We start from the raw sequence: 24,373 nt of genomic DNA on the forward strand, positions 1-24,373 counted from the left end.
CCTTCATAATTTTATACACCTCTATTAGGTCTCTCCTCATTCTCTGTCTTTCCAGGGAAAACAACCCCAGCTTACCCAATGTCTCCTCATAGCTAAGTCCATCCATACCAGGTAAACCTTTTCTGTACTCTCTCCAAAGCCTCCACGTCCTTCTGGTAGTGTGGTGACCAGAACTGGACGCAGTATTCCAAATGTGGCCTAACCAACGTTCGATATAGCTGCAACATTATGTGCCAACTTTATACTCTATGCCCCGTCCAATAAAGGCAAGCATGCCATTTGCCTTCTTTACCACCCTCTCCACCTGCGTTGCCACCTTTAAGGATCTGTGGACTTGCACACCCGGGTCCTTCTGTTTGTCTATACTCTTGATGGTTCTACCATTTATTGTATAGCTCCCTCCTTGTAGGTGACAAGGATACATTTGATTATTTAAATATCCAAGTTAGGCACATCACATTACAAAATACACCGAATCATACAGAAGAGGCCCTTCAGCCCATTGAGTTTGCACTGACAAAACTACACTGACTCTACAAGAATTCCACTTTCCAGCAGTTGGCCCATAGCCTTGAATGTTAAGACATCTCAAGTGCTCATCCAAATACTTTATAAAGGTTGTGAGGTTTCCTGCCTCTACTACCTACCCAGGCAGTGTGTTCCAGACTCCCACCACCATCTGGGTAAAAAATGTTTCCTCAGATCCGCTCTAAACCACCTGCCCCTCACCTTAAAATTATGGCACCTCATTAGTGACCCGTTGACTGTTCTAAAACTGGTTTAATTTAATGGTTGCACCACTTCAAGAACAGTACAGCACAGGGATAGGCCCTTTGACACTCCTGGCCTGCACTGATCACGTTGTCCTATCTAGACCAACTGCTTATATCCCTCTATTCCCCATTTGTTCATGTTGATCAAGATAAGTCTTAAATGTGGCTAAGGTATCAAAGGATTGGATAGGGTGGACAGTCACAGCCTTTTTCCTTGGATGGTGATGGCTAACACGAGGGGACATAGCTTTAAATTAAGGGGTGGTAGTTACAGGAGAGATGTCAGAGGTAGGTTCTTTACTCAGAGGGTAGTAAGGGCGTGGAATGCCCTGCCTGCAGCAGTTGTGGACTCGCCAACTTTAAGGGCGTTCAAATGGTCAGTGGATAGGCATATGGATAACATTGGAATAGTTTAGGATAGAGGGTCATTAGACTGGTTCCACTGGTCAGCGCAACATCGAGGGCCGAAGGGCTTGTACTGCGCTGTAATGTTCTATGTTCTACGTAACTGCCTCAATCACCTCACTTGGCAATGCATTCCAGGCTGCCACCACCTTATGTGTAAAAAAACTTCCTTCGCTCATCTGCAGTGAACCTTTCCCTTCTTACCTTGAACTTATGCCCCCATGTATTTGTCATTTCTGCCTGGGAAAAAGCTTGCAATTGTTCACCCTATCTATACCTCTCAATTTTATAAACTTCTATCAGGTCACCCCACAGCCTCCATCTTTCCATGGAGAACAATCCTAGTTTATTCAATCTCTGCTCATAGCTAATACCCTCCATACCTGGCAACATCCTGGTAAACCTTTTCTGTACTCTCTCCAAAGCGTCCACGTCCTTTGGTAGTATGGTGATCAGAATTGGACACAGTATTCCAAATGTGGCCTAACTAACATTTTATACAACTGTAACATAATTTGCCAACTTTTATACTCTATGCCCTATCCAATGAAGGCAAGCATGACAGATGCTTTCTTCACCACTTTTCCACCTATTATCTATGTTTACTCTCTTCCACCTATTCCAACAGAAAAAAGATACAAAATTCTGAAAATACGTACCAACCAACACAAGAATAGCTTCTTCCCTGCTGCCAGACTTTCGAATGGTCCTATCATATACTAAGTTGCTCTTCCTCTTCACCCTATCCGTAGCTGCAGCACTATATTCTGCACCCTATTGTTTTCTTTTCTCCCTATGTACTCTATGAACGGTATGTTTTGCCTGGAGAGCATGCAAAAAACAATACTTTTCACTGTATCCAGGCACATGTGACAATAAATCAAATCAAAATATTCTAGAAATGCAAGAAGAATGGTTGTTGGAACAAGGCTACAGGACCTCAACTGCCTTTACTGAAACTGTATCCAATATCAGTTTGTGCCTTTCAGGAAGGAGAGAACATTGGAAGGGGCAAGGTTGGGTAACGTCAAAATAAGTTAGGACTTAATGCAAAGTGAAATGTATTACATTTTTTAATGTATATGATGCGAATAAAAAATCTTCTATAGGAACTATAATTAAAGATAGGCACTCTTAAGTTTTATTTATAGCTTCTTTTGCCTGACCCTCCAAAAAGATCAATCATCTTCTCAGTTGCAACATTATAAATAATTTTTGGAGGCAGTACTGTATAAATCACCCAAAGGTTAGAACTTTGGTAAAGATGGTCCAATACAGTTCAGTGTTCTTTGTATTTAAAAATATGATAAATTATGAGTTAAAAAATACTGTTTTTCAAAATAGCACACCGAGTTCTCTCAAATACAAGTTAACATAAAATCAGCAGTAACATAAGCGGCAAAAAATGGAATACACATAGTTTTGCCTTGCAAATGATATGCAAGTCCATTCACCAAAGGAGTTTTTTCTTTAAGGATTGGCCATTAGCTTTCATAGTGTTAATATTTCAGAGCTACAAGAAAGTTTGAGACAATCTCCTGAATTTGGGTCAATTATATATAATTGCAGCCCTTCTTCAAATTCAAGTTACTCAAGTCCTTCAAATGAGTAACATATTTAACTGAAAAAAAATACATTAAAGTGCTTTACTATAACTGCAATCCTATGGATCAACAATTCCAAATTATAAACCAAAATGGCACCGACAGCTCACTGTTCTGCAGTTTTACTCATACAGGGCAAGCGGAGAACTATCCGACGCCTATTGCTGTCCACTCGCAGTGCAAGCCATTCCTCCTGATTTACTGCTAAATAAGACTCAGGATGTCCAGTTGCTCTAATTGTGCTCAGTAGATCAGAGCCTGTGGAGGTTTTAGGCTGAAAGCTTGCTCTGTTCCTTTCAGTCCGCAAATCCAGGCTGTCAAGACTGTTTAAGCTCCCGTGACTGAAGTCAACTGTCCTGGTGGAAGAGGAGCCTACAGCAAAGTAAAGAAAATCATATTAGTAGAGTTCTAAGGTCAAAGAATCAAAGGCCAAGCACAACCTGTTCTAGCAAACCCACGAGGGATCAAAAAGAGGTTAAAATGCTTGAACAACAGAGTGTGTTACACAGTAAATATTAATAATAAAGGATCCCAAAGTTTAAAATCAGAATTTAAACATCACCTTTCATTCAAAGATAACACCAATTATTTTACTTCAGACCAAGTAAACTGTCTTTCAAATGTGGCATCAAACAAAAGTAGTAATCGGGAAATTCCTACCAGAGAAATTTCCACTCCCCCCCGCTGTATACTCATCAGCATAAGGAATGTTGAGGGTTTGATGGTTTCTAAAAAGACTATTTTCTTCAAAGAGAACAATATCTGTACATAAGCACACTCTGTATTGAACACCTCCCTTTCAAAAATGCTTTATTCTGTTACCTGTCTCAATGATTTTATTTCAACCTGCAATTGAAGAAGCCCTCCATTGAGATCAAGATAAATTAATTAACAGTAGCACAGGAGAAATGTTATTGGGCTGGTAATCCAGAGGCCTGGATTAATGCTACAGAGTTTAAATCTCACCACAGATTGGGAAGTCCGAAATAAAAAGCCACTATCAGTAATGATGATCATGAAATGACTGTAATTTTGTAAAAACTGATTTGGTTCACAAAGGTCCTTCAGGGAAGGAAATCTACCATACAATCTGGCCCACGTGACTGCATACTCAGCAATTTGGCCTTCCAAAATAGTCTAGCAATCCACTAAGTTGCATCAAACCATTAAAGAATGCAGATGGACCATTGTGCATTGAACTTGGCACATAAGAACATAAGAAATAGGAGCAGGAGTAGGCCAACTAGCCCTTCGAGCCTGCCCCGCCATTCAACCAGAAACATTAAAGGCACACTCAGCCCAGTTAGCCCTGGAAAGTTCTCCTCACTAATGCCAAGGGATGTTAATTGGGAGAGCTGACCCACAGATTAGTCAGTGAAGCAGTCTGTCCAAATGCGCCAAGACCTGGACAATATTCAGGTTTGGGCTGATAAACGGCAAATAACATTTGCACCACACAAGTGCCAGGCAATGACCAACAAGAAAAAAATCAATCCATCTCTCCACAGCATTCAATGGCATTTCGTTGCTGAATCTCCAATATCAACTTCCTACTGAACTGAATTGAACCAGCCATATAAATACTGTGGCTACAGGTCAGAGACTGGAAATTCTGTGGCAAGTCATTCACCTACTGACTTTCCAAAGCCTGTCCACCACCTACAAGGCACAAGTCAAGAGTACAATGATATACTCTCCACTTGTTTGAATGCTACAGCTCCAACAACACCCAAGTAGCTCCACACCTTCCAGGACAAAGCGGACACTTGACTGGCACCCAATCCACTACCTCGAACATCCACTCCCTCCACCAGCACAGCGCATCATCTACAAGGCAATAAGTGCTGCCCAGCCAACAATATCCATGTTCCATGAATGAAAAAAAAGGTACACTGCAGCAACTCTTAAGCCTCCTCTGATGACACCTTCCAACCTGTGACCTCTACCACAAAGAAGAGCAAGGGCAGTTGGTGTTTGGGAACTCCACCATGGAACTTTCCCTCTTAGCTATGCAGCATCTTTATTTGAAATTCTATGAATCCACTGTCGCTGGGTCAAAGCCCTGGAATTCCATTTCTAACAGCGCGGTAGGTGCACCTATGCCATAGATCTTGGTGAGTCAAAAAGATGGCTCACTGTCACCTTTCCAAGGGCAATCAGGATTGGGCAATAACAATTGGGCCTTGCCAGCGATGCCCACCTTCCATTAGAAGATAAAAAAATCTCCAGCATGAGCAGCGATCCACTCCATCGACGGTTAATGGCGGTTTATGTTTTTCCATTAGATATAACAAAGAATGGTCTTTGTTGAGTGGAAACGAAATGTGCTTTGTAATTCTCAGCCTCTCACTATAGAAAGGCACGGGCTGGAGATTGTTTCTTGAAAGGAAGGTTGAAGTTGGAATAACAAATGCAATGAATGGAGTTAATGTCACGGTTTAAAAAATTAACTTGATAGCGTAAAGAATATGTCAACGTTTTCAGGCTAATGCAACAATGGCCTTCTTGTGGATCTCTAATCCAACCCAAAGTTAAACAGAGCAAGCTAAAAACAGCTTCATCAAGAAAGCAGACTGTACAGCAACTCTATGCTGACAGGATAGGGGGAGAGATTTTGCTTCATGCTGTAACCTGAAGAGTTCCAATAATATTTTGGTGGTTGGGATAGAAGCTGTTAGAGTGGAGACTGAAACATTTGCCAAAAAAGTTACCTGCAATAATATTTTAAAATTCTAAATTCCTACAACAAACTTCTACCTTGTGCTAGGCTAAGTATACTGCTGAAAATTTTATTCACAAATCTGTTGCTGCTAGCCCTATTACTCATTTCAATATTCTGTATTCTAACTCGCCTTGTTCTGTTCTCCCATTTCCCAATGTACTCACTGACCTATACTGACTCTCCAAACAGCTATGTCTCAATTTCTATATTCACATTCTTGTTTTTAAATCCTTCCATGGCCTCATCCCGCCTGCCTCATTCCCATAATTCTTCATGCTCCTCAGAATCTCTGATATCCTCAATTTTAACTACTATACCAGTGACAGCAGGATCTTCAGCTGCTTGGTCATCAGCTGGAATTCGCTACCAAACCTCTCTGCCTGTTCAACTTTCTCTCCTTACATATTGTAAGGTGCCACTCGAAAAGAACAAGGTCTCATGGGATTTAGAGTAACATATTAGCACAATAGAGGAATTGTTAAAGGATAAAACTCAGGGGCCTGGATTTTAACTCCTGAGGTGGATGCTTAAAGTTGGGAAATTTTCTGGCTTGCAATAGCCTCCTTGGGAAAATGTGCTTTGAATTGAGAGATCTTCAATCCATCTGACGGAAGTGGTGTTGGATGTGCGTACGGGACAAACGTTTTGGAGGTGGTCTAATTAAAATGTTTGCCTCGGTTCTCTGGGACTTTGTCTCACCTTCTCAAGAGCAATTAGGGATGACAATAAATGCTGGCCCAGCCAGCAATGCCCACATCCTGTACCCTCTTTCACCCTACTCAATGTCCATGTCCTATGACAACTCATGCCCCAACCCAATACCCCAATGATCCCTTATACCCTCCATGCCAACCCAAGCCCAACCATTCATTCCCATGGCTTCTTTTTACCAACTTAGTGCCAACTCTTGACTCTCCACTTTCACCCGTGGCCCTATTGAAGCAGGCAGGCCGCTTTCCCCCAGAAAAATTAAAAGGCAGAGGATCTAAATAACTTGACAGCTTGATGGTTCCAGTCCTTTTACCAGAATTTACATCCACTGTAAAAAAGTCACATATTACAGGATAAGACCCTCACTACAGTGAAATGCATTGAATTCAAACGGTGCTGTTGGGTTGGCATTCCCCCCACATAAGAACCACGTATTGGTGAAAATAGGATCTGTCAGAAATGGGAAATGGAAAATCCTAAGCCTAAGAGTCAGAATAAAGAATGGCAGTGATGGTGGGCAGTAGTCAGGGAAATAGATTCTCTACAGCCATGATCAGGATTTCTAAAAGTTGTATCGCCTGCAGTGTCGGTGTTTAAAACACGAAGGCCAAAATTTTCTGACCATTTCTGTTGGTGAAATCTTTGGGTTCTATTGACAGTGACCCATTGCTATGGGTTCCCTAGTGGCAAAGGGTGCAAACAACAGGAAAACCCATAAACAGTAGCAGGACCAGAACATCCCACTGTCACTTCTGCAAAACATGCCATGGGGGGAGGGGGGCGGAGAGAATCTCACTCCTTCTCGTGCTAAAGACAAATTTGGAATGGGACAGCAAAGAATCCAGCTATCATAGTCCACATAGGAATGGACAATATAGGTAGAACTGTTGAGAGAGTTTGAGGAGTTAAGAGTCCTAATTAAAGGTGGATTGTCGCTGCAGCCACAAGCCAATTGGAACAGCATTAGGCAGATTGAGAATTAAATACGTAACTCAAGGAGTGGTGAAGCAAGAAGCGATTTCAATGGAGGGGGCACTGGCAACAGCACTGTACAAAGAGGGAATAGGCCTTGCTTAAACTGAGCCGGAATCAACATGCTTGCAAATTGGAGATGGCTAGGGGACATAGCTTTTAATTGAGGGGTGATAGATAAAGGACAGATGTCAGAGGTAGGTTCTTTGCTCAGAGAGTAGTAAGAGCATGGAATGACCTGCCTGCAACATTAGTGGATTCACCAACATTAAAGGCATTTAAATGGTCATTGGATAAACATAGTGATGATATTGGAATAATGTAGGTTAGATGGGCTTTAGATTGGTTTCACAGATCGGCTCAACATCGAGGGCTGAAGGACCTGTACTGAGCTGTTATGTCCTATATAGGGCAGTGGATAAGGCTTTAGGCTAAAAGAGGATGCGGCAGGTGAGGGAGAATTAGAAATTTAAAGACAAAAATCAAGGCAATAGAGCAGTGTAACGATCTGGTTAAATACAAGCAGAGTGGGACAGGAAAGGACAGTGACGTTAACTTCAATAGTGCAGCAGTGGATAAAGTTTGTGTAAAGAATATAGCTATAATAACCATTTATATGGTTGCAAGGTGCCCAAGGTTTGGAAATAAATATTCAAGGGTAGACAACAGTTTGGAAGACAAGTGTAATGGAAAGGGAGAAGGAGTACCCATGGCAATAAAGGATGACATAAGGACTGTAGTAAGAAGGGACCTTGGCTTAGAAACTCCAGAATCAGTATCAATGGAGATTAAGAAAAAGTATCAGAAAACACAAATGGCAATAGTTCTAGACCCCTAATAGTTTTATATTATTGGACAGAGTATGATGCAAGAAATAATTGGAGCTTGTGACATAGACTATACAGTAATTGTGAGGACTTTGACCTTCATATAGAATGGGCAAATCATATTAGGAAAGATAGCAAAACGTAGGCAAATGTTTTCATAAGAGCTTCCTAGAACAAAACATTGTAGAACCAAATAGGAACAAAGCTATTTTAGATCTAGTATTATATAATGAGACAGGATCAATTAGTAATCTCAAACATAGTACAAATATCCTCTGGGTAAAATTGGCCACAATACAACTGACTTCCATACTGCAACATACACGAGTCCAAAACAAAACCTTAAACTTTAAATATACCAGTAGCTATAAGGGACAACTGGTCAAGGTTAATTGTGTGAATATGCAATGGGCAATATTTAAAGAAACAATTCAAAGGGTTCAACAAAAGTATGTTTCATTGAAGAACAAAAATGTTGAAATGGAGGACAGTAGCTAAAGAAACATTAGCACCGAAGAGATGGAAACAGGAGATATATCATGAGAATTGAGGTTATGGCAGAGACAATGAACAAATATTTTTTGTTTGTCCTCAAAGTAGAAGTTACCAGAAAGAGAGAGAAATTAATGGGCTAATAACAGCAAGAAATGATAGGAATCTTCAACAGTGCTATGAAATAGCTGTTATACTCTGATAATCCGTTCATTGATGGCTCAGACTTAGCTCAAACATATGAACTGGGAGCAGGAGTCAGCCATATGGCACCTTATGCCTGCTCTGCCATTTGATAAGATCATGGTTAATCCGATTGTAGCCTCAGCTCAACTTTCCTAACTACCCCTTATCAATCAAAAATCTATATAACACAGCCTTAAAAATAATCAATGACCTAACCCTCCACAGCTCCTGTGGGGAAAAGAATTTCACAGTCCAACAAACTTCAGAGAAAACAAAATTCTATCTCTGTCTTAAATGAGAGATCCCTTAATTTTAAACTGTGTCCTCTAGGTCTGTAACTTCCTGGCTCCCTGGATTTGAGGAGTACCCTAAAGATGTGTTGGGGAATCCCTCTTGGAAGTTCCCAGGTCAGGGTTGACGTGGCAATTACCATGGACAATTATACTGCACCGGGCATCAGCTATGGGAAAAGCAATTTAAACCACTAACCTCTGATGGTGCTGCCAGTGCTACACTAATAATTATTTAGAAAAGGATAAAAAAAATTCCGCTAACTTCTGTGTAACTATTTAAATAGACAGACTGATTCTTGCATTAGAACCTTCACCCATGGTATTCTCACCACTTGACACCCACAAGGGATTCCACCCACTCAACCCAACTCTTATCCCCATCCCGACAAGAACCCTTCCCACCTCAAACCCTGTTGGAGACACCCTACACATGCCCCATTTCATCAGTGAGTATCTGCACTTCTGAACTTGTGAATGGAAGGAAGGAAGCATCTGAAGATGTTGGGCCTAAGATGTTGAGGAACGCCTGGAGTGATGTCCTGGAGCTGAGATGATTGACCTCCAACCATAGATCGATACATTTCTGAACAGTAACGGAATTAAGGGTTATGGTGAGCGGGTGGGTGAGTGGAGCTGAGTCCGCAAAAAGATCAGCATGGACTTACTGAATGGCAGAGAGGTTCGAGGGGCCAGATGGCCTACTCCTGCTCCTAGTTCTTATGTTCTTATAACCACCACAAACCATCTTTCTTTGTGGCAGTTATGACTTCAACGAATGGAGAATTTTCCTGAATCCTACTGACACTTTTGCTATGGCTCCTTGATACCACACTAATTTAAATGCTGCTTTGATGTCAAGGCAGTCACTTTTACCTCATCTCGGAAGTTCAGCTTTTTTGCCCATGTTTGAACCAAGGCTGTAAATGAGGTCAGGCCTCTGGGACTCTGGCAAAATTGTGGCATCAACTGAATACCACCCCCCATCGTCACCCATTCCCATCCACATTGCTTCTCAGGTGAAAAACTGAAAGCTGTCAGTTGATAATTACACCTTTTCTTCAACATTTCACATCAAGAAGTGATGTACTGTTACATTTATCAGAGAACTGAAAGATCATTCAGGTGAAGCTGCACGCATCAGCACTAACTTGTTAAGAATTGTACATTGACCGATTCTCTGACTGTCCCCAAAACAACTGAAATATAGAAATCATGGATAAAAGTTTGAGTATCAGCTGGAGTGGGAGATGGATGGAACTAAAATTGCCAAACTGGTCAGTGTGCTAGTATGCTGGCTTCATCCCATCTCTGGGCCATTTTTACAGAGGTGTGACTGGGGGCACAGCAGGGCCACCACAGCTCAGTAAGGTCCTGTTGAGTTCAATTAAAGATGGCTAGCTGAGATTTTCACTCAGTCTTCAGGTTTCTGTCTGTGTTAATAAGCAGTTTACGTGCCTGGAGGATCCTCCTGACAGTATACTAGTGCTACCAAATAAACCTGTTGGACTTTAACCTGGTGTTGTGAGACTTTTTACTGAGAACATTGGGGGCCCAGTACTCCAGACAGGCACAGAAGCCCTCCCTGCCTGCTTGGGTGCAGAAGTAGCTAAAGGAGAGGGCAGCCTCTCAGAGCGAAGAGCTAGCTGCTGGATCCTTTTTTTTATTTAAAATTTTAAGAAGTTAAAGAGGATACCCTCTCCCTTACTTATTCTTTACTGCAGTCTGCTGCTCTTTTCATGCTTGATGCACTCTGATAGCCCTCTAGTTTTGAGATCCTTACTTAGATGCCATGTCCAGGCCAATTCAGGGGATGCCCCTATGAAAATCACAACGAGTGCCCATTCAGCAGACGAAAACCCCTTTTTCCTGTCCCCAAAGTAAAAATCCTAATCCTTGTTTTGTAGAAAGCCATATTGTTAATTGTACATCAATTGGATCTTAATTATGTCCAGCCATTAATTGGACACTGACCTGTTCTTAGCTCTGCAAGTAACAGTTTTTAAATTAATAAAGGTTAAACTCCAATATTCTTCTTTTCAACACTTGGCTGACTGAGATTTGATGCATACAACCCATTTCACCAACATACAAGACTAAATCAGAATTTACAAATAATAGAAAGTTACTTGATACGTACAACAGCTCCTGAATGGCTCCCAGGTGTTTGATGGAAAATAGACCTTCCTAGTAGGTTGCTGAAGGAGGCAGATAATGGCATTGTCCACTTGATGGAAGACCCGGAGAGAAAGAATAGCCTGTCTGACTTCTGATGAGAGTTGCTGTTCGTCAGAACAGATCAAGTCTCTGATTATGTCAAAATCCTGCTTCAGCTGCAAGGCACCCTGGAGGCTAAAGGACACAAATAACAAATTCACAATTTAATAGAACAGTTACATTGAATATTATAACATAGACAGTATGTGTCTTACATACATAATAAAGTGATTAGCAATCTTTAATTAAATAGTTTACAGTAAGGCAATAGAAGTAAATAACCGGAACAGATTCACAGGGTGGAATTTAATGCCCTACCCTGTTGTGTGTTTGGTGGGGAAGGGGCATTTAATCAGATCAGAGGTCGACCAGTGGAGTCCCCGCTGCCTTCCTGCTTCCGTGGCCAATTAAGTCTGTGGTGGGAAGGCCCATGGGTGGCTTTCCCATCCCACTGTCAACTGAGACCTGAAGTAGCCATTTGCAAGAGCTGGAGTGCATGATTCAGCCAGCCCTTCCTCAAAGAGACGATGCAGGGCTTTGCTGGCTCTGTAGCTGGTAGACAAGACCCCAGCAGTGTTCATTAAACACCACCCACAGTGTCTATTTTTATGTATTTCATTAAACACTCAGGTTTAACAACAATTAACAGCTATAATGGTGTTCTAATTACATAATTTAAAGTGAGCTCAAATTTCAGCAAAGCAGTTTGAGGACTTGAATTGACTTTTGAAAATCTGGAAATAAAAAGTTGGTGTCACTAAAAGTGGCCATCATAGCTAATGCATCATCATGAAACCAACAAGTCCACTAATGCACTGCAATATATCAAGGAGGGAAAAGATACCTGGGCACTTTTTACTAGGAGGCAGTCACACCCCTTAGGATAGATGTTCTTACAGCCTGTATGATGAAAGCAGGGGCTTCAAGGTCAATCAACAAACTCACAGAGTTGCTAAAACAGTCTCTAGGGAAGAGTGATCATAACATGCCAGAGTTTTACATCAAGTTTAAGAGTGATGCAGTTCAATATGAAACTAGGCTACAACAAGGGAAAATATTAAGGCATGAGGGCAAATTGAAAACTACATTAAAAAGTATGATTGCAGACAGACAATGGCTAGCATTTAAGTAATTGATTTATGTCTTAAAAGGGAAAGATGATCCGACCACAGTTAACAAGGTTCCATTAAAGGGAGAACAAGTTGGCAAAAAAGTAGTAAGCCTGCAGATTGAAAGTATTTTAGGATTTAGCAAGGAGACCCAAGAAACTATAAACAGGGAAGAAATAGAATATGAACGTAAACAAGTGAGAAACACAAAAATGTGTAGGTCAGGCGGATTAGCCATGGCAAATGTGTGGCGTTACAGAGATACGGTGGTGGGGAGAACATGGATGGGATGCTGTTTCAGAGAACTGGTGTAGACACAATGGGCTGAATGGCCACTTTCTGCACTGTAGAGATTTTGTGGTTTCATGGACTGTAAAAGCTTCTACATCTAAGTTAAAAGGCAAAGAATAGCAAGGACAAATGTGGACCCATTACTTGCAGAGACAGGAGAATTTATAATGAGGAATGAGGAAATAGCAGAGAAACTAAACAAATAATTTCCATCTGTTTTCATAGAAGATGCAAAATATCTTCTAGGAATAGAGAATCAAGGGACTAGCTAGAATGAGGAACTGAAACTGAGGAGGCTATAGAGATAGAAGATGTATTCAAGGTCATCTTCCAAAATTCTAGACATTCTAAGATCATTCCTGCAGATTGGAAGATAGCATGTGTAACTCCATTATTTATGAAAGAAGGGTGAGAGAAAACAAGGAACCACAGACCTCTCAGCCTGAAATCAGTAGTAAGGAAAATGCTAGAATCTATTATAAAGAATGTTCATTATGGAAATAATGGTGGGATTGAGCAATCAACACTGATTTATGAAAGCAAAACCATATTTGACAAACTTGCCATTAGCTAGATATTGCACAGAACTCAAGAGTTTCTGTGAATGTCCCTACTGCAAGTCATCATCATCCTCCTGCAATATAGGGACTACGGGCAACCACTGTATCCCCATAACAGGAGCCTTATCACAGAGAGTGTGCACTGCTGTCAGCCAAGTGGAAGAGCAATGCTCACTGAAGGCATCTGAAGATAATAGGATGTCCTCATTGGGTCTCATCACCCTCCATAAATCTAACAGTGATGAGCATGTCCCAAGCTTGTCTGCCTTGTCAGTATATTGCCATTGCTTCACGGTTGACGCCCTCTCCCTCGAGGGCCTCCTCAGCCTCATCCCCTCCGAAGGAAATGAGCCACTCCTCCATCTCCTCTTCAGGCTGTTCCATCCCCCATTGCAACACCAGGTTGTGTAGCAAGTGACCACGATGTGCAACACCCTCTGCGGATTGTACTGCAAGGCTCCACCAGATGAGTCCAGGCACTGGATCCTCATCTTTAGTATCATTATGGTCTGCTCCAAACAGTTGTAGCATGAGCCTCATTGTATGTTGTCTCAGTTTCACAGGCATCAGCAGCCACATCCTCTGTGAGTAGCCCTTGTCGCCGAGGAGCCAAACTGGCAGTCTCTGTGGACTCTGAAATACGTCAGGGATCTAAGAATGGCTCAGAATATAGGAGTCCTGGAGTCATGCACACTCACTGAGAATTGAGTGCAATATCAACGTTTGGTGCAGTCATAGACCAGCTGAACATTCAGCGAGTGGATGCTCCATGTGATTCACATAGTTAGTTTACTGCTTAATGCCCCAGAGATCTGAATTTGACATGAATGGAGTTGACCGCACCCTACATCTGTGGAAAGTCAGACATTTGCACAAAGCCCATTGCTCTTGCATACTGGCTTGCCTTATCCTGGTCGAATTGTGTCCGTCACTTCCTGGATGCCCTTGTGTGCAGAGGCTTGTAAAATCCTGCAGAGGTCATTTGTGGAGTCCTGGAAGGTGCTATTGATGTAAGACTTGAGCCCTGCTGTACCTTTCAGTGACACTGGCAGTGAGTGCCCTCCAAGTTCTCATGGTGCCAATTCCTGCTAAAGTTGGCAGATGTGACCACGTTTCCCAGTCTTTGTTATAGATCAAAATTAAATTATAAAGAAGCAGTCAGAAAATATTGGCATTGATGACATGATTTCCAATGGCTAAGTATGAAAGGAGAAGTTTAATACCACAGAAAACAAAAATATTCAAACTGCCAGTTTCAGTTTATTTATTTATTAGTCACAAGTAAGGCTTACATTAACACTGCAATGAAGTTACTGTGAGATTCCCCTAGTCGCCACGCTCTGGTGCACCTAACCAGCACATTTTTCCCAGAGCATCCAGAGGAAACCACGCAGACATGGGGGGAACGTGCAATCTCCACACAGACAGTGACCCAAGCCAGAATTGAACCTGGGTCCCTGGCGCTGTGAGGCAGCAGTGCTAACCACTGTGCCACAATGTCACCCACCAGCATGCCATCTATTACAATGTTTTAACATGTGCCCACAAAGCTTATTTCTTTTGTAACATCAGTTGTTATTTTGCTGTATAATAGCGCAAAAGGTTCCATTTAATTGCTTTAAGTTTTAGTAAGAAATGATTAAAAATATTTATTTTGCCAGGATGTGATTTAGTTTTTCCAGATAAAATTGAGCATGGCAGTGGCTGGCTTTGAAGTTTTTCCATGAAATACACAACATATAATAAAATTATGTGGAAGATTACCTAAATTTTATCTTCTGTCTCAGTATATAATCCATCCAGGCCTCCATAAAAGCAGTCAGGGCCTCTGTTAATGGAATAATTTGAGCATCTTCTGGAAGTGGTTGAATTCCCTCCAGAACCTGACCAATCACAGTCTGTGCAGCAACAGTTGCATATTCATTGGGTTTACTGGGGAGCTCAACTGAAATGAGAAAAAAAAATAATATTCACAGTTTATCTGAAAAACAGAACTTAAGCACATCTACTGTTTCTTCAATGAGGACATTTGGAGAATACCTTAATGATGTTAAGTTTGTCCAAATCAGGTGACTTTGTTGGGGGGGGGGGGGGGGGGGAGTTGTGTGGTGGAGGTGGTGGCGAATGTTAAGGGAAAAAAACAAATATGCTTAGCAATTGCTCTAATTAATCATGTTTCATTCATAAATTGTATGACTTTGATTTCTTCAAGAATTCAAGCAAAGAACAAGGAAAATTATAGCGCAGGAAAAGGCCCTTCAGCCCTTCAAGCCTACTCCAACCATGCTGCCTGACATAAGTAAAACTCCCTATCCTTCTGGGGATCATATCCTTCTACTCCCATCCTATTCATGTACTTGTCAAGATGCCCCTTAAAAGTCACTACTGTATCCGCTTCCAGTACCTTCCCCCGGCAACGAGGTCCAGGCACTCACTACTCCCTGTGTAAAAAATCTGCCTCGTACATCTCCTTTAAACCTTGTACCTCGCACCTTAAACCAATGCCCCCTAGTAATTGACTCTTCCACCCTGGGAAAAACCTTCTGACTATCCACTCTGTCCATGCCTCTCATAATCCTGTACATTTCTACAGGTCTCCCCTTTACCTCCATCACTCCAATAAGAACAAACCAAGTGAGATAACATACAGGGTACATGTTTTTGTTTTGCATGATTTAAAAAAGTCAGGGGTAACTCAACTCAGCATTCTTCATAAAAGTCTGACCATCAAATCTTTACTCTCCTGTCTTCCATTGTTTCATTGACCGACTTAAAACCTGTGAATGAAAAAAAAATTATTATTGTACTATATCCATTTACCTTTGCATGGTAAATGGATACGGTACAATAATAACGTTTTTTTTTTCTTTTCATTCACAGGTTTTAAGTCGGTCCGCCTTGCGTCCAACGAGGGGCACGCACGCGATGGGTCGTACTTGGGCTGCTCTTGGTTGTTTGAGATTGGCCTAGTGCTTCATGTCGTTAGTGTGTGCCTAGACTGAACCAGATCCAGGGCAAGACGACAGCTCAGCGACTATCACTGATTGCTGTGCAGACACATGGATTTGGGCCAGTGTCTGTGGGAGTTTGCACATTCTCCCCGTGCTTGCGTGGGTTTTCTCTGGGTGCTCCGGTTTCCTCCCACACCCCAAAGATGTGCTGTTAGGCTGACTGGCAGTAATAAATTGTCCCTAAATTAGTTTCACTCAATGTGGATGGCCATAAAACATTAGACAAGGTTCATGGGTGGAGGGGGGGACTGGTGGTGTTGGGATGGCGGCGTGGGCTCGTTGGGCCGAAGGGCCTGTTTCCGGGGCTGTTTTTGTTCTTTGTTCATGTCTCGTACACACACACACACAAATTTGTCTCTTGTATACACACAAATAAATGTGTGCAGAATGAGTTCATACAAATATTAAGAATAGTAATTTTGGCATAATTATTAATTGAGATGAGGTGTCATGAGTCATTAAATCACAGAAAAAGTCAATAATGGTTTGATATGGCTTATGTAAATTAAGCTACCTTTATTTTATTTTTAGACAAATGGAACAGCGATTTGTTGTGCGAGACTAGAGGATATTTATCTTTCCTAAGGGTTGTCTTATTTGTTGGCTACTGCACTAGGAGTTGTCAGCTATATTTCTAGAGATAAAAAATACTATTAATAGTGGAAATAATGTTGTATTATTGCTTTGGGGAGTGGGGAGCGGGGGTGTCTTTGGAATAGAAAAGGGTGCATGGCATAAGTTGGAGAGATGGTGAATTAGAGTTTAGTTTATCAACCATGTGTGATGTTTGGTGAGCTGCTGAGAAAGTGTAAAATTGCTGCTAAAATCTATAGTGTTGATGCTCCAGTTATGTCCTGGCTTGAAGAAGTGCAAACAACTATTGCCTTGCCTCTGTGGTTCTCCTTGTAGGAACTGAACTCCTGCTTTAGCTTTTTGCTGGAATTAATTATTTTCCAGCTGTCAAATAGTTGTTTTTCATATATTGAATCTGCCACTGGGATTTTGAGTGCAGTGTTTTCTACTTGTAAAGCTTACTTCATATTAAAAGTGGGACTGAATATTTTTACCTTGTGCTCAGTTGAGTACTAAAAGTAAAGCACATGTGAACATATATAAGAATACATTAAACTGGTTGTACACCAATAAAAATCAAGCAAACAAAAAGGGAGAAACATATACCCTGTATGTTCTGCACATGGCTTAAGAAATAAAATTAATGAGTTAGAAGTATAAAGTCAGCATAAAGGATATATATTGATTACTGTATAGATTTAGCAATAAGTTGAGCATGACTGGAAGCTATAGGATCTTTAGAAAGGGAAGTGAAGAAAGGGGAATGAAATTATTGGCAAAAGATGCAATTGCAACAGTAAGGATGATTATTACAATCTCAGTTGAGGTTATAACTGGAAGGAAAATTCCAGAATGGAATGCTGGCTCAAAAGAGTATAACTTTTACTTTTGTTTATAAACTGTGGAGCAACAGAGGACTGCTAATTAAGTTTAATAAGACAAAATATTAAATATGAAAAATTGGGTTACGATAGAATACTCATTTCATCCTGTTACATTGTTTTAAGAATGAGTCACATGACTTAATGGTGATGTCACTGGGGTGTTTCACAGGTTCTTACTTTTACTTTGATTTTCTACTCTGTACAGGCAAGGACATCCAGAATGAATCTGTTGTTAGTTTGAATGTGTGTGTAAACCAGGTCTTTTTCTTTAAAAACTACAATGCCTAACATAGTTAGGACATCACAATTGCACACTCCCTCCCCCTTAGTTTAACAAATATGCACAGATTTTATTACAACAGAGTATATTTTAAACTACAATGGTCTCAGGAACACAAAGTCCCCTTAAGCTGACAGATTGACTGTTGTCAAATACACACTTTGCTCTGAACCCAAGTTAGTGTCTGTGGATTTCTCCTCAGAATTCCCCCAGATGATTGTCACATGAGAGCTTCCAAACTCCAATCCCAAAAATCGTGTTTTAAAATCTTCTCTCAAAATATTGCTTCCCTTAGTGATTTGCATTCCAAAATCCAGTCCAAGTTTTCCAAATGACACTTTGAAACAAAGTTTTCATTATACTTTTAACAGCAAATCCAGTCCTAGATTTACACCACCCCCTTTTAGGATTTCTTTGTCTCGACTGCTGTACAAACAGCTTTCTCTCATATCCTAGACTCTAGCAAAATGGCATCAAACATTTGATATAGCTCTGAAATCTGCATTTCCAGTGGTTGCTGCAATTATTCCTTTAAGTCAGAACCTTATGTTTATTTTTCCTTGATTTAATCTGAATAGTACTTGGTCTCTGTTCCCTTAACTCCAGTCATCTAAAAATACTCTTTCAGTCTCAATTCCCTGGTTATCTGGACAGCAATTGGTTCTTTAGAAAGCCTGCCTCTTTGCAGCTCTCATGCTGTCCACAGTTTCTTCTGGCAGAGTTGAGAAATGTTCAGTCCCTGATGTCATGTCTTCAACATAACTACCTAAAACTGAAACTTAAAACTTTCCCTTTATTTATTTCATTTTTTCCATTGATTCATTTTTCAATCCCTTCTTTTTATATCCCGCTTTCTAGCTTTTTCCCCTTATTATTATCGCCCCTTCCCCTACCCCACAGGGTCATCTGTTACTTGGCCCAGGTTGTCCTTTGACACGCTGCTCACCTTTGTTCCGCCATTAACACATTCTGATTTCTTAATATGCCACTAGTGGCACCCTTCTTACACATGATCACCATCATTTACATTCCCTACGTCTTGATGTCGATGACATCTTTGTAAATCTTCCCCTTGTCTCCACGTGCTGCTGACCCTGTATATGGCTCCCCCCCCGACCCTCACCACAACAGTATAAATCCCAACCTATTTTCAATTGATTTCAGCTCTGATGGAGGGGAGAACGTGCAAACAGTCGTTCAAGGCCAGAATTGAACCCAGGTTCGTGGCGCTGTGAAGCAGTAGTGCTAACCACTGCTTTTTTTAAAAGTTCATTCATGGGACATGGGCAGCACTGGATGGCCAGAATTTATTGCCCATCCCTGGTTGCCCTTGGAGGGCAGTTGAGAGTCAACCACATTGCTGTGGTTTTGGAGTCACATGTAGGCCAGACCAGGTAAGGACAGCAGACTTCCTTCCCTAAAGGACATTAGTAAACCAGATGGGTTTTTACGACAATCAACAATGGTTTCATGGTCATCAGTAGATTCTGAATTCCAGATTTTTTTAAATCAAATTCAAATTCCACCATCTGACATGGCACGATTCAAACCGGGTTCCCAGAATATTAGCTGAGTTTCTGAATTAATAGTGTAGTGATAATACCACTGTGCCATAGCCACCCCACCTGCCACCCTCTTTGAAACATTAGTTCTGTTCTCTCTCCACTAATGCTATCAAACTTGCTGAGGTTTTACAGTATTTTCTGTTTTTGTTAAAAGCTTTCCTACTTTACAAGAGCCCCCAGTTGCTAAGTAACCACCGTTAACACTACGTATTCTTCATGTCATAACCCTCTCTAAGCACAACAGAATCATAGATGGAATTGAAACCAATCTCCACATACACAAACACCTTTGCCCAGCTTAAATCTAACGACATACTAAATCTACTACTCTTAGGCACAGAAACTTTAGTTTTAATTATGTTTAATTTAATTTATCTCATTTCTAACATTTACCAATACAAATATAAATCCCTTAAAACGACATTTGTTTTCCAAACAATGATTGAAAAGTCGGAAACATTACAGGGTAGATATTTAATTGTGCTATACTATAAAGTGAGTGATAGTGAATCAGCAGCCCATTCTAAATCATACTCGATTTTTATTTCCATTGACTTCAACAAAATCAAAATTTATGGGTAGAATTAAATATCAGAAAATGATGAAAACAAAATTAAAGACATGCGTGTTTTTCATGACTTCAGGGCATCCCACAATGTTTACAGTTAGTGATGTATATTGTTTTTGGAAGTATACTAACTGTTGTGATGTAATGAACTATGGCTTCCAATTTGTGTTGCGTAAGGTCCTAGGAACAACAATAAAATACATGATCAGACAATCAATTCTGGTGATGTTGTTTGAGGGATAATACTTGGCTATGACATTGGACATGACTCCCCTGCTCTTCTGTAAACAGTGCCATGGGCTTTTTAGGAATGAAAACAGGAAGCACTTCCTTACATAAAGCGTGGATTTTGACCCAGCAACCGTGAAGGAATGGTGATATAATTCCAAGTCAGGATGGTGTTTAGTTTGGAAGGGAACAAGCTATTGGTGGTGTTCCTACGTATTTGCTTTTCATGTTCTTCTAGGTGACTATGGATAAACGTCAGGAGATATATAGAGATGAAAAAGAAAATAAACTTTCTACAATCTAATAGAGGCATCAGTCATTGAGAGTGAAAAAACTCCCATTCATGAAATCTAATTTAAAGCTTTAAAATTCCTTCACATGGTTAATTTTTTATAAAAACAAAAACTTCTATTCAGACCCTACATTAAAGAGAGCTAATGCTTTAGTAGCCCCTTCAAACTGTTAAACAAACTGAACTGAGAAGCCCTGCTGGTATAATTGTAGATTTTGAAACTCAGCCAAGTATTCAAAGCCATATTAATAGTGCTTGGGAAATGTTAACAAAGACCTCTATTAAACTACAAACAAAGATTTGTTTTTGTCAAACAAAGCAGTTCAAAGATTTATCTTAACTCGCACGGAAAACTTGAGTCTATTCCTTTCTCATGTTTTAAAGAGCGGGGGATTTTAAAAAATTCAGCACTTCCATCTTTAAGAGTATTTACGTGTACTCTATCAATTTTTGACTCCTGCACTGCAGTTTAAGGCTCTTGAATAATTGAAAATGGTGTCTATTTGAACTCAGTACGAAGTTCATATGTCCCTGCTGTAATTGGTTTCCTGCTTGTGTGAGTCACATCCTGACCCGTTCCCCACGCTGGCAAAAATTTGATCTGTCAGAAATGGGGGGCAGAACTTCTGCGTTTGGGTCCGCCTGCAATTTTTGAAGTTCAGCAGACTCTTCTCAACTCTGTGAGAATCTGGTCCTTAAACTTGAGGCATCATTCTGATAAATCAGTGCAACACTTCCTCCAAAACCAATATATCCCTTCTGAAGTATGATGCTTAGAACAGTTCACAATACTCCAGCTGTGGTCCAACTAAGGATACAGATTTAAAGTGATTGGCAAAAGAGTCATTGGGGGCACAAGGAAACTTTTTTTTTTAAACAAGTTGTTGAGATTTGTAAAATACTACCTGGAAGGGTGATGGTAGTAGATTCAATAGTAACTTTCAAAAGGGAGTTGGTTAAATGCTTGAAGAGGGAAAAAAGGGCTATGGGGAAGGAGCAAGTAGTGGGATTTATTGGATTGCCCTACCAAAGAGTAGATACAATGAGCTGAAGGTATTCATTTTCTGTTGTATTGTTCTATACTTCTAGGATTTGCCTGCACAAAAGGTATATATCACTTTAACAATGCTAAGTAACAAATATTACAATCAATGTCACAACAAGGCATTTTTGAAAGAATGAGGAATCTAATTACCTGATCGATAATTTACCCTCCACTCTCTTCCCACAGGCATTGTCTGCTCAAATATATCAATAGCCATCCTTTTACAGCTAGTTGAAAATACTGTTAGTGCTTTTACTGAGAATGTCTGTAAAAGGAACATAATTTGAAGTGATATTTTCAGTTTGGCATCTGCATGCACACATGCATAGCTTTTATTGTACAACTAATGGATCTTCTCGAGTGTTGCGCATGGTAAATGCTTTATAGGGAATATATAACACCACATTGTTGCCAAGGTGAATCAGTGATCTTTTAAGGACAAAAGTTTAATTACTGTTAAAGGAGGTTACATTTTAATTGGGCTTCAGGCGACAGTTCATATCCATGGATTTTTTTTTGGGTGTATTAATTAGCTTTCAAGTTACATGCGTTCTAGCATCTGTCATAGAATCCCTACAGTGCACCAGTAGGTCTTTGGTCCACTGAATCTGCACTGACCCTGTCCAAAATAGCATCTCAACCAGACCCTATCTCTGTAACCCCAAATATTTATGCCAATAATCCCCCTAACCTACACATCTTGGGGCACTAAGAGGCAATTTAGTTTGGCCAATGAACCTACCCTGCACATCCATGGACTGTGGGGAAAACACCAGAGCACCTGGAGGAAACCCATGCAAACAAGGGGAGAATGTGCAAACAGTCATCCAAGGCTGGGATTGAATCCGGGTCCCTGGCTCCGAGGCAGCAGTGCTAACTACTGTCACACAATCTCTAACGTGGCAGTTAACGTGTGAAGAAAAGAACAAGTAAACTATATATTACGAGTACATCTCCGAAGGTTTTTCACAGTGAGGCTGAGAGTTTGTAAGGGCAGATTACTATGCTATTTGGCATTACCAGAGACAGGTTTTTCAACCTTTGAGAATATTCCAGGGGTTGGAACACACTGGAGGTGGGTCTCAGGTTCCAGCACTATTAGACATGGTCCCAGGATCTGGGAACACATGTAAGTAGCAGGCAGGGGTGGGTGTGTGCTAAGAACACTAGAGATGGGAGTTCTAAGAAATCTGGTACATGAATACTAGATCATTAGTACAGGGTTCCAGAGATCTAGGAGAGTTAGGGTGGGTTGTCTCAACATTGGAGGTTGAATAGATTCAGGGAAATTAGGTCTCGAGATTTTAAAAAATGATTTTCATGGATGTGAGAATCATTGGCAAGGCCAGCACTGTTACCCATTCCTAACTGCCCTTGAAAAGCTGATGGTTAGCTGCCTCCTGGACTGCAAAGGGTAATGATTAGAAGTGGCTTTTAGCCTATTAAGCAGATCCCAGTTGTCCTGTATATCAACTGTAAATTCTAAAAACACACCTGGTAATTGTGCAAAAGTAAACTGCAGAATCATGAATCATTCAGATCACAAACCTATCAGTCCAGGACAGAATGTATACATATACGTTTTGTAATGTGTCAACGAGTTAAGGTCAAATATTAATACTACTTCCATTTGTTGAAAAACATGTCTGTTTGGAGGAAGTATAATAGGATCATTTTGGTTCACTTTTGTCTAAAACAGAGGAATGTTAATATGAAAATCCATTATAAACCTCTGTGTATGGCTGGTTCTCTTATCAAAATATTTTTCAATTGATTAGACCCATCTAATGAAAGCCCTACACATATTAGTAACTATGTTATATGGGGGGGGAAAATGTACAAAAACACAAAACAGTATTAGAATGACAGCACTCAAAAATACCTACAGCAAAATATGTTTAAAAGGGAATGTATCAGGTTAGGGATAAACAATTGCTCAGTTCACTACATGTGGCAACATATTGGTCTGCAGTTTTCTATAAATTCGTGCCAAAAACCGCTTAATTTTAAGCAATTAATTTATGGAATATGGGATTAGCTGGCTAGACCAGTTTTACTACCCATCCCTAGTTGCCCTTCAGAAGGTGGTGGTGAACTGATGCAGTCCATATGGCGTAGGTACATCCATTGTCCTGTTAGGGAGTGAGTTCCAAGATTTTGACCCAGCGACATTAAAGGAATGATGCTACACTTGCAAGTCAGGATGATGAGTGACTTGGAAGGGACTCTCCAGGTGATGGTGTTCCCAGGGGTCCGCTGTTCTTATCCTTCTAGATGATAATGGTTGTGGGTTTGGAAGGTGCTGCCTAAGGAATCTTGTTGAGTTCTTGTACATGGTACACACAGCTGCCACTGTTTGTTGGTGGTGGAGGGATTAATTGTGGCACAACATCCATGTTCAGTTGATTGGTAAACTGCTAATGTGTAAGTTTAACAGCATTCTGTTTTACAAAGCAATGAACTGTTTGTGTTTCCTTTTATAAAGGAGCACTTTTTCACAACCCCCAAATACAACAAAGCATTTCACAACAAATTAGTTACATTTGCTATGAAGGCAATCACTTTTTACATAAGGTTCCACCAACAACTTTTTTTGGTGCAATTGGTTGAGGACCAAATAATGACCAGCATGCCAGGAAAATTACAATGGAATTTTTTTTACATCCATTTCAGCTTCAACGCAGCCTCAATTTCACATCAAAGGCTGGCTTTTATTGACTGCATATCTCCCCTCACACCCAAGGCTCAAACGCCAGCAGGGAGTCTGC

At 40.6% G+C, this 24,373-nt stretch overlaps 1 protein-coding gene across 2 annotated transcripts in view; it reads right to left on the reverse strand.

Moving 5' to 3' along the window:
- Window positions 1-2,275: 2,275 nt before the first annotated feature.
- The window catches only part of ccdc142 (coiled-coil domain containing 142), a 115,486-nt gene continuing 93,388 nt past the window's right edge, over window positions 2,276-24,373 (reverse strand). The window contains exons 10-13 of one of the 2 annotated variants that reach the window (XM_080200586.1): window positions 21,756-21,870; window positions 14,924-15,104; window positions 11,123-11,334; window positions 2,276-3,154 (exon numbers count right to left, since the gene is read on the reverse strand). In XM_080200586.1, coding sequence (XP_080056712.1) covers window positions 2,889-3,154; window positions 11,123-11,334; window positions 14,924-15,104; window positions 21,756-21,870 — 774 coding nt within the window. In that variant the 3' untranslated portion in view covers window positions 2,276-2,888. The remainder of the gene's footprint in view (window positions 3,155-11,122; window positions 11,335-14,923; window positions 15,105-21,755; window positions 21,871-24,373) is intronic. The other variant, XM_080200656.1, reaches the window with a different exon arrangement.

Source organism: Carcharhinus amblyrhynchos, chromosome 1, assembly GCF_965287045.1.
Source record: "Carcharhinus amblyrhynchos chromosome 1, sCarAmb.v2.hapA, whole genome shotgun sequence".
Classification (NCBI taxonomy): Eukaryota; Metazoa; Chordata; class Chondrichthyes; order Carcharhiniformes; family Carcharhinidae; genus Carcharhinus; species Carcharhinus amblyrhynchos.